At 42.9% G+C, this 11,537-nt stretch overlaps 1 protein-coding gene across 5 annotated transcripts in view; it reads left to right on the forward strand.

Moving 5' to 3' along the window:
* PSEN1 (presenilin 1) overlaps window positions 1-4,679 on the forward strand; it is a 63,556-nt gene extending 58,877 nt beyond the window's left edge. For all 5 annotated transcript variants that reach the window (XM_050956588.1, XM_050956589.1, XM_050956587.1 and 2 more), the window contains one exon: window positions 380-4,679. In XM_050956588.1, the coding sequence (XP_050812545.1) occupies window positions 380-535 (156 nt within the window). In that variant the 3' untranslated portion in view covers window positions 536-4,679. The remainder of the gene's footprint in view (window positions 1-379) is intronic.
* The last annotated feature ends 6,858 nt before the right edge of the window (window positions 4,680-11,537 follow it).

Raw genomic sequence — 11,537 nt, forward strand, 5'->3', positions numbered from 1 at the left:
TTGGGATTTTGCATATTGGTTATTCAGTGCCTGATCTTGCCGTCATGATCTTAAACTGCAAGTTTTGCTGTGGATTTCAGTTGGAACAGGAAGGATCAGTCACTTAAGCGTCAGTTCAGCACAGCATCTAAGTTCATGTTTATGTCCCACTGATTTCAGTGAGATTTTAAACATATGCTTCAGTGCTTTACTGAGTGGGCTCATTAGTGAGTTACTTTGTGTAGTAAGTAATCCTGACATTAATAGCACTCAGTGTGGAAAAGCGCAAGAATAATATTGGCCAACCCTTTTGTCAGCCCTTCGGCTTGATGTGTTCTGTAATACATATTTTTACTGGCTTGAGTTTTACCACATAACATTTCCTTGTTCTTCTTTCCAGGGTCTGTGCCTTACTCTACTACTTCTTGCCATCTTCAAGAAGGCTTTACCAGCTCTTCCAATCTCCATAACCTTTGGGCTCGTTTTCTACTTTGCCACAGATAACTTGGTGCAGCCCTTTATGGACCAGCTAGCATTCCATCAGTTTTATATCTAGCACAGGTGAAGCTGATATTCTATGGACATTTATATTGACTCTAGAAAATCTGGGAGGAAAAAGGGATTTTTACTTGGTCCTCATATGACAGTGAAGTTCAATGCTCAAGATTTCTGGCCTGAATCATTGCAACTTCCTCCCATGTTTTCCTGAGCTACTGCACTGGGTACCATATGATTCTTCTGTGTAAAAAGGGTTTTTTCTCAATGGATGGACTAACTTGGATGCCATTATGTCATAAGCAATCTCTAAATGATAAACATGTAATAAGGACCACCTGTGTAAAAGCTGCTAATGCTCCTACCAGCAACGTGAGCCCTGGGTATAGGTTGATATTTTCCCAACGCTGAAGACACTTAGGACTGCCATGAGGTTAAATGAAGGAAGTTAGCAAAGTTCTGTTTGATTTGACATGTAAACCAGTTGAAGAGAATCAGTCCAATATAGACCTTTAAAGCAATGTTTTTCACAAGTTGAGTCCTGACCACACTTTGGGTCATTAGGAAAAGGCCAGGTATTGCAGCAATGGGACCGAAGGAGAAATAATAGTCTCGCCTAAAGAGAGTTCCACACCTTAATAGTCTCTGTGCCTGAGTGTGTTGGTTTTGATAAGTCCAAAAGCTTATTTTCACACTGGAACAAGAGCCTGTTCTCAAATTTACTAACACTTTTTGCATTCTCAAGCACAAAGCATGCATCCTGTACTACCACTGCCAATCTACCAAGGCTTGGACTGAATAGTTTGGAACAAGTCAATCATGAGGTCCTAACATGGATCCTTGTAAAAGGTTGAAGGACTAATACTCTAAAATTTTCCTCACTAAAATTTACATGACAATTTCTGGATTTATTTTTGTCATCTTGCTAATCTTTGCTAGAATAACATCAATTCAAACCCTGCCTTTAGATGGCAATTTGCCACACAGGACTGTATTGCTCTGAGTTCCCGTTCTCCCCCACTGGATCTTTGGGCATATGAAATAGGCAGACATTTGCAGCAGCGTCTCCATCCAAAGCATTCCAGAATTTTAACCTGTTGTCAGGTGCAGAGAAATGGAGGGTTATTTTTAGTAGCATTCTGCTGTTTCCTTCAGACCTTTCTCTCTAAAAACATATAGTTGAAAGGATCTGGATTACAGCAAATTAAAATGAAGGGCAGTGTTTTTCCTAGGTAACAGTCAGTTGACTTCTCTGTTACATGTTAAGCTTTAGTATCAGCTGTTCAAGGTTATTTCAGGCTAAGTGATTTTATTTTATGTAGTGTATTGATAAATGAATATTCATTAGTCAAGTAAGACATCACTTAATGTTGCTTGGAAATAAAAAGTATGGCCTTTTTCCCCAGTTATAGTGAGGCGTGATGGAATACAAAATTGGAGAAACCTGGAGAAGCATAAGAAGGGAGAAGAGAGTCCCAGAACAGTTGAAAGGAGGCCTATGGGTTGTTAGCCTTTATACAAAGTGAAAAATTGAAACTAAACTTAATAACCCCACCTTAATTTGTTTTGTTGTTGTTCTTTATCTAGAACTACAATGATTTGGTGTTTGGTGAACAGTTTTTAGAATGGGACATTTTTGGGAGGATGAGATTGGCGAAAAACATTTTGTGCAAGCGAAGAGCCTGGTTTTGGTGCAGCTGAGCTCAGTGAAGCATAGAGTGGATGGACAGGTTTGACTGTTGATGGCATTGCAGCCTATGTAAATTTAATATTGGAGTCCTTTCTAAACAAGACACCTAATGGACAAAGCCAGTATAACAGAGCCTCTGAAGCAAACTTTTTCCCCCCCAGAAAGAGCTCAACTTCAGAAAACATGGAGTAGTAATAGGACTGAGACTTCATGGACATTTTCAAGTTGTTGTTTGAGTACTGGGTAATATGTTGAGGTGTTTGCATTTGTGTTGCATACCAAGAAGGCTTTGCTTTCTTTAATTGCCTCATCTTTAATGTCCTTGGGAACTTCTGTGTATTGCCCAGTGTGACCTCTACTAGTCACAGAATGTTGGAAATCAGGGCAGTTACATCAAATAAGGTACGCACACTCTTCTAATCTGAAAGTATTTGCATTCTAGGTAGTGGCTGCATTTGCCTGTTGAATTCATTATGGATAGCATTAATAAAGTAACCACATCTTGGTACCTCATTCTGGCTGTCTAGGTCAGAACTGCCTGTGTAATTGTAAGGACTAGTAAACTGTCCCAGATACTACTTGAGTGGAACTTCATTTAAAATTGGATTTTTAATACAAAGTTTTCTACAGTTTGAGTTTTCTTTACTGTTGTTACTTGATCCTGTCATCAGCATTAATCTCTGAGAAATTCAGCTGTTGGTTTTTTTGGTTGAGCATTGTAACTATTGCTTGTTCTTTATATAGAAAGAGATTGCCAAAAGTTGGTACCGCTATCATCTGTTTGTACATCGGAGCCAAGTCTCCGTTAACAGAGTTATTAGTAAAATGCAGAGGTTATCTTTTGTTTGAAATAGTCACTGCTGGAACTCTGACTCCCTTAAGGCCCAGTCTAATACCTGTTGAAGTAAATAGGAGCCTGTTTATTTCAATGAGTGTTGGATCTGGCTCTTGAAGAACAACTCAGAATCTTCAAAACATTTAAATTACCAGTCTTCCACTGCCTAAAATTCTGTCATCCTGGAGTTTTAATTTCTAGCTGTGTTACAGAAGGTTGTGGTGGAGATTATACACCAATATAATAACATTAAGCCTTGAGTACACTTGCTGCAGCCAAGAGATGCAAAAGTAAGATTGAAACTCTTTCCTGGATTTGCCCTTTTACACTGAAGTACAGTACCACATGTGCTGAATACAATATTGTGATGCTAGACCACTTCAGTACTTGGTCCAGAAGGGTTAATTAAGAATAGTGTTCATTCTGCATTTCCTGGATTTGGGAGTTTAATGCACAAGTATGAAGTTAAGTCCTGTCATAATTTCTCTTCTAGCCTTCCATAAAAATACACATGTAATTTGTTATTAGATTATTTCAATCTGGTCTACTTTGTATAATCCAGAGATTTCTGGTATATTTTATAGCTCTTTGAGGGGGTTATTGATTCCTAAATTAGAACACTATTGACAGCACCTTAGTCTGCAGAAGCTCTTAGCTTTTATTGTGTTATCCCAGTAGCTGTGGATCTTTCTCCTGTGTGTTCCAAACATGTCTACCACATTCGATTAACCAGTAATTGTTGTGGCTTCAAGACTAAATTCTGTCATCTTTTGGTAGCTTCCCTACTTTTCAAACTTTCATAAGTGATTAGTCTCTTTTAATGGGCTACTCATCTGCAAAATGTCATAAACCAAAACAACAAGTTGTAAGAGTGCTTAAAAATGTCCGCTTGGATTTATACCATGTGTTTTCTTCCTCATTGCTTTTATTTTTGGATTTAGTCCAGAGTTATAGTTATAGTTATAACAGATATTTGTAAATAGGGAATTATTTTCATGGCTATACTGAATGCTGCTACTATAAATAACTGGAAGCTCCTGACTGTGGTGCATCTGTGTTCAGATGTAGTCAGCATAGGGTGAGTCTGGAGGTCTAGGTGCTTGTGTAGAGCACCATGTTCAAACTGTCCTAGGAGCAAATCCTGATTTTAAGCCAAATACTCAAGGGCTGAACTCTGCTGAAAATGGCTAACCTCCTTGGAGTAAAAAGCAGACCATGCATTTGGTACTATACATGGCAACTGTTCTGCCATTACCACAGTGAGAGAGAATTATCCTGGACTGCATTTGAGTGGAATTTCCGGATGGATGATGAAGTGTTAGGAAACTTCTCAAAACACTTAAAATAAATAAAAGGGGGCTCGGGGGGAACTGTTTTGACAGCTATGCTGTTGAGACCCGTATAATGAAGACTGTGGAACATGTCTGCACTAGGGTAGTATCTTGTTTTACAGCATAAGTTTGGTCGTTGGAAATGCTGGAATATGAATTAGAATTGGATTATTTTACACTCAAGAATTTGCTGTTTTCTTTTTTACAGACACTGGTTTGTACATAATCTGAATTGAATGTGAATAAGTTTTGTAAACACCTTTCCAATTCTTGATAAGATACAGTTTTGATAGATTATTGCAAATTTTCCTTTGTCTAATCATTAAAATAAAGAATGCATGGATCCTAACTTTGCTGATTGTCGTGGTTTCAATATGATTATATTAAACATTAAACTTCTGTTGGGGACCTAAACCCCGCAGATTTTAGCTTCAATATTTAAAGCACAAGAATCTTGTCTTAAAGAGATGTTTAAAAGCCTCTTATTTCCCAAAGGAATAATTTCTTCAAACTAGAGTCCCATAAAAACACATTTTTAAAGCTTCTTTTCATATTAATTTGGAGAATCTGTCAAAACCAATTATAGGAACCCACATGAGACATAATTAAGGCGTGAAATAAGCTATATAAAATTGTTGAAATTCAGGATGTTTTATGCAGCAAAAATAATCGTCGTCAGGCAACATTTATGTAGGTCACTCGGGAAGAAATCCCCTCACAAACAGCATTTAAATGTACAGCACTGAATACTGATTTCACAGCTGTAAGAGTGGGGGGAAAGCCTCACACCCCTCAAACTGTAACACAACGGTTTTATTCCTATTGAGTGATGAAAATTTAAGTCAATTTTACCACTGTTGTGTAGAAACTGAGGTTTCCTGTACTGGGATTTGTCCTGTCTCTATTAAAATAGAAAATGGAACTCAAATTGTGAACAGAACTCAGCAAATAATTTGTGATGAAATTAGCTGTGTTGTTGTTGAATTGTCCACAAGCAGCTTAAGACTTTCTCAAATCTAGCTGCTCAAGAATGATTCAGTACATAATTTTGGTCTGTAGAGTGTTTGCATGGGTTTCCTTGAAGTTCTCACAGCAGCTGTTTGGTCTACAGCTGACACCTTCATTAACCAAGCACTATAAGGTGGATTTTCTGTCTTCCGCTGAGGCCTCCTTTGGCCTGAAGGTGCTGCAGGGGGTGGCCCAGAAATAAATGCCAACTCTTGAGCAAGCTCACCAAAAGAAGGGGTACTTCTTTCCTTCAGAACTTTGGTTTTATAACCATCCCCACATCTGTTCTTGGCTTGCTATTTCTCAGATGTCCAGAATTGTAGGAGATGCTGGGCTGCAGAAAGGAAAGTATTTGGTAAGAAATTTTCCATTCTGTTTAACATATAAGCAATGTACTGTTATAAAAAACAAGCTATTGGTACTATTTTTGTATGCTTCTGCCTATAAAGCCTGGTATCATAGTCACCATGAATCCAACCAAATAAGGCCGGAGAGGGAGAAATTCTAGCTAATAACATTTCAGGGATGTTTTAAATTATGTCCCAATTTTAAGATCTGATGTCTTGGGATCGTTCAAGGTTTCATATAAGTGCTCAGAGAGGCAGCGCCTTCTCTAGAATGAAGACTTCAGACTTAATTCAGGCTGTTGGGGTCTTTCTAAGAAGTATTGTCTTGCTGAAATGTGTATCTTTTTAAATACAGAACTGAGAATACTTGCTTTACCATTCTAAAATCTCAGGGTTTGCAAAGTAAAATGCTAACAACTTATCCACTGCTTCACTTTGAGTCTCTTTTCTTACTCCCTTCCTCTTTAATGTAATCACCTGGTCTGTGTAACATGAGATTACTCTGCGTTGATGTTTGAGATTTTGCCATCCCTCCATTACTATGGAAAGGGCTGGTCTGCCTGCAATGGAGACATTGTTAGATTCTGAATTGCTGGGAAATTGCAACTGAGGCATGAGAGGTGACTGAATTAATTAGTAAAAGTTTAGCATCAAATTCTGATCTGCTGTAAGTGGCAGTAACTTCTCAGCTCAGAGCAGGGGACCATCCATCTTCATTGTTTGTAAAGCACTTGGTATATTGTGGGTGCTTGTAGTGGGTCGGCATGGCTCCCCTCCTCCCCGGAGAGGGTTGAGCCCCGCCGGAGGCCAGAGTGGGCGGAGCTATGGAGCTCTGAGCCCGCCCCTCAAAGGGTCAGGCGGCGACCCGGAACTATAAAAGTCGGCCCTCAGAGCTCAGTCAGGCCTCAGCAGCCGGAGAGATCAGATGTACCTCAAGGAGCTCGAGACTGGGAGACTCCGGCGACCCAGGGGAGCCGCCCAGACTGGCCGGAGCTCCCCCGCGCTCGCTATCTGGAGTGGCTGCCGGAGCTTCACCGTGCTCGCTACCCAGAGGAGCCGCCTTAGCTCCCTGTCCCTGCTACCCGGAGGAGCCGACCGGGCTTCTCCACGCCTGCTGCTATCCGGAGGAGCCGCTGGGGCTTCCCCATGCCTGCTGCTACCTGGAGGAGCCTCTGGGGATTCCCCACGCCTGCTGCTACCCGGAGGAGCCGCCGGCGCTACCCTGGCCTGACTATCCCGAGGAACTCCTGGACCTACCACCCAGCCCCGGTCGCGATGAGCCTATGCTCGTGGACCCTTCAGAGGCCGCCGTTAAGACCCAGGTAGGTCCCGAGGGGGAGTACGGAAGCAGCCCGGGGGCAGCCGACCCCAGTCAGGCTGTGGAACTGCCAGAGCCTATGTCAGTGTGTTGCGGCCAGGATCCCCACTGACTGACCAGCGGAGTGACAGCCGCTGTTTGGGCCCCGGGCTGGGATGCAGTGGAGTGAGAGGGCCTGTGTTCCCCCTGCCACCACACTCCGGGGTGGCAGACTCCCCCTCTCCCTGGCCTGAGGAGGCCAATAACTGTTACTGTTGCTCAGCCCTGATGAAAGGCCTGAGCTTACTGACTCAGCGTTTGTTACCCACCCTGACCTCGGGCTGGACCTTAATCTATTACTGGTACTACTCATTTCTGACCCAGGCCTGAGCTTACTGACTCTGTGTTTGCTGTCCGCCTTGGCGTAGGGCCCGACGCCTCGCAGCTAGCACAGCAGCCCTGCCGGAGGGCCTGAGCCCCTTGCCTGCCGGACGGACAAGCACCGCAAGGACCGCCGGGCTAGTTTCCCAGACCAACCGGAGTGGAGTGGGCTGGCGTGGCTCCCCTCCCCCCCAGAGGGGTCGAGCCCCGGCCACACACGTTTACAGTGCTATAATAAATAAATACTAGTCTTCGGTAAGGCTACACCAAGTCTGAACTGGGGCCTGTACTATTTTTAAAACTGCATTTACATTTGAGTGATGCTTTTAATTTGTCTTCAGGTGGTGTTAATAGATAATTCCTATGTACTCTTGGTTTTTTTAAGTGCAATTTTAGTCTGTAAACAATGTGAAAAGGGCAACATCTTACTCGACAGAACTTCCCCTTGTCAGAAGAGGAGATTCTGAATTCAAACTTCAGTGACGAAGCTGTTTACCCTTTTGATCTGGTTAGCACTAGCTACAACTAAGCACAGTTCCATGCGCATTGATGTGATGGCTGAACACCAAGGAGAACACTCCTCAGAAGACAGCACAAGCTGAATTCTGTTGCTTCTCCAGTGTAATTGTTGCACACAAATTGTCATACCATATAAGCCCGATGGTCCTTCTAGTCAGTGCCAGATGCTGCAGCAGCAGAGGACATTGCAAACAACTCCATCATGGAATAATCTGCCTCAAAGAGAAGTGTCCTAACTCCCTCAGTTAGTGTTTGTGTTATCCCCTGAAGTATCAGGGCCCCCTGCACAGCTATGAAATTTATTTGGCACACAGGGCCTAATTCCATTTTTTAATTATGATCAGTGCACCAGGATATAAATGCAGGATTACACCCTACCGTTAGTCCACAGCAAAACATCCACAGATGCCAATAGGAGGTTTGACAAAGATGGTGGTGTCTGGCCTTTATGTTGTAACTATGTTTGGTTATTTTATTCACTACCTTATTGTCACATTCAGTTTCAGCAAAGGGGACTTGTTCCCAACTCAGGACATGAAACAGGCACCACATGAAGGACAGTACTGAGACAGGAACTGGTCTTTCCATGTAAAATATCTGGGCCAAATTCCTACCAAATATTCTTTACAGAGCTGTGATCTGAGCGCTATAATTAAGGATGTTTCTATTCTCAGGATCAATTAACAGGAAGTTCCAAGTGCAGGATGAAAATAGATGCTAAAAAGAAAAAGTGTTACATTTTGTAATAGGGTTTCTTTTTATAAAGTGAGTGTCAAGGCTCTGTGTAACTGGTACTGAATCCTGTAGGTGAGTCATAGATAAACTCCCAGTTATCTGCTAAGGTCTCAAAACTATTTTAAGAACTGTAGAACTTGGCTGTTGCCATAGCAGCAATAAATCCTCTAATCTCACTTCCTGTGAAGCTGAAGCTGTTATTTGATTATCTACTTTGGGATCTTCAAGGCAGGTTATGCGAGAGAGGAGTAGAGAGACAACAGCAGGAAGAGATATTGTTGTCTTAAAGCTGCTGTCCAGTCTGATACCATTTGATGAGGATTTCCTGAAGCGAAGATTCTACAAAGGGTTAATAGGAAGAATGCCACTAGGGAAACAATGCAAAATGAAAGTGATAGGACAGACCTCTCACTGCTATGACTATGTGAATCTACTGGCCCCTTTTTGGAGGCAATATGGGCTAGGGATTGGAGAACTAGACAGATGAAAGAAACCTAAGTTTGCCAATAGCAGAGGTGGAAATAGAATCATCTTTGAGCAAATTGCTTCATCCTCTGTGTTTTGTTTTCCCTGTTTGATTTATATTGTAGTAGTGTCTGTAGACCCCAGTTAGGGATTTGGGACCCATAAAAGCTTGGTAGACGTACAGAAAGATAGTCTCACCCCTCAAGAGTTTACACTCAGTCTGTAAAGTGAATTTGAAATACCTCTTTGTGCAGTGCCTTGATATATTTGGATAAATGTACTCTCTAGCTGCAAAGTAGGGCATGCTTGTTTGCTTGTTTTAGATTACCACTTTGTGACTGCAGGGTCATCAGAAACCTGCAAAAAACTTTTCAAATTCTGCAAGGGGCAACGCCATCTAAATCTGCATTTGGAGATCAGCATGGCTTTAAAGCTGTCATAATTTGAAGGGCGAGGAGGGGGTTAAATGTCACATTGAAACACACTGCAAAATTCTGCACTGCCACCAGGAATGACTTAAAACCTACGAATCCAAGATTGAGGTAGTTTTCCTCCCAGTTAGTAAGGTTTGGCAATTCTGGTTCAGAGCATAAGAACTGAGGCCTAGTCATTACTAGATCACTATAGTTAGTTCCACTGCAGTTTCCATAGAAGGCTGAAGTTAAGTAACCCACTGAGCATTGTATGTATAAGCCAATATGTTTCGTCTGTATCTGTATTCACTATATACCTCTTTTCATTTCTGTGTTTTCTGAAGCCTGAGACAAGCCCCTGGCAGGATGCATGCTCTACCTGTACAAATAAAACCATTTGGAGTGCATAAAGTGTGTTTCCAAAGTGGTGCTCACTGGCTGACAAATACTAAATCCATAGCTAATCATCCCTCCACAGGGTTCTGATGACAGAGGTAACTTCACCTCCTACCTCATCTTTCCTCTGCCTTCTTTCCTGCTCTGTAGCCCTGAACAACTCTGTACTAAGTGGTGAGATTGAGACACTGGAGTTCTGTCCCTATTGGTGGGATTGTGACATTAGTATGAAGTCAATCAGTTATCATCCAACCCTTTTCTTATTTCCTCCCTGAGTGGATTTGCAAAGTGATAAAAGCATTTTCGCATTTCAGTCTCAAATATTTGATTAATCGTAAAACATCTATTTGATAAGATGTATTTGATGTCTTGCAGATCTGTGGAAAAATGTGATTTGCCTGATTACTCATTGATCTAACTTGGCAGGACCGGCTCCAGGCACCAGCCGGCCAAGCACGTGCTTGGGGCGGGGCGGCACTTAGGTTTTTGGGGGGGCAGGGTTGGTTCGGCTGGGCGGCGCTGGAAGGTTTTTATTTGTTTGTTTTTGTTTGGCTGGGCTCTGCGAGGGGGACTTGGGCGGCGCAGTGCTCGGGGGGCTTGGGTGGTGCGATGTGGCACTTGGCGAGGCTGGGGACTTGGATGGCGCGGTGCTAGGGAGGGGCAGCGGGCTTTGGTGGCGCGGTGCTTGGGGGGGGCGGGGATTTGGGCTGCGCGGCGCTCGGGAGGGGAGGGGGGACTGCTCTTTTTTTTTTTTGCTTGGGGCTGCAAAAAAGTTAGAGCGGGCCCTGTAACTTGGGGTTGCCAAACTCATGTTTTTCCAGAGGGCTCCCAAGGGTCTCACAGGCTGTGCCACACCCAGGCAGTTGGCCCTCTGGTTACACATCCCTGCAGTCAGGCTGAGAGGTCACACATCCAGGTAGGCCCTAGAAATGTCCTGTAATTGCTGCTACCTGTGAGGGTCCTCTACTCTCCCTGTTTGGGCCAAGTTGGGAAGCTGCAGCTGAGAGGAAGAAGTGGTGGTGGTGGGAAGAGAAGCTGAGGGGCACAATTATTATAGGATAACTCTAATTCTTTAATTTTATATTTTATCTTAAGTTTCCTTAAGGAAATAAATATATATATATATATATGTTGTAAAGAGAGGCCCTGAGTAGCAAGTAAAAGGAAGGCCTTGAAAATAATGAGTTAAGAGACCTGGCGGAATGAAGTAGGGAGGATGTCTGGTTCAAAAAATCACTTCATGAAATAAGGGGAAATTTCTAAAAAGAAGGCCTCTGACATGGGGGTGACTGCAGATGGCTTTAAATAAGACAAAAGAAATCTGTCTTTAAATGAACTAACATAGCCCTTCCCCACCCACACACCAGTGTTACCTCAGACGTTAGGGCCTATGTGAACCCAAGTGCAAAAACTGTTCATCAGCGAGAAGGAGGGGAGGAAAAGCCTTGGGAAGAAAGGAGTTTGTAACTCTTATCTGGATTAAGACTGGAAATAAGGGTGAACTGTCTCAAGTTGGTTTTTAGCTAAAGTTAATAACTGGCAACTGGTGAGTGACAGCCCGGGGCACCATGGTCAAGATGCAAGGAGAAGGGTTTGCCTGTGGCATGGGACCATGGAACGGGAGCTTGGGACTGGGGAGGGGGAGA

This window comes from Gopherus flavomarginatus, chromosome 5 (assembly GCF_025201925.1).
Source record: "Gopherus flavomarginatus isolate rGopFla2 chromosome 5, rGopFla2.mat.asm, whole genome shotgun sequence".
Taxonomy (NCBI): domain Eukaryota; kingdom Metazoa; phylum Chordata; order Testudines; family Testudinidae; genus Gopherus; species Gopherus flavomarginatus.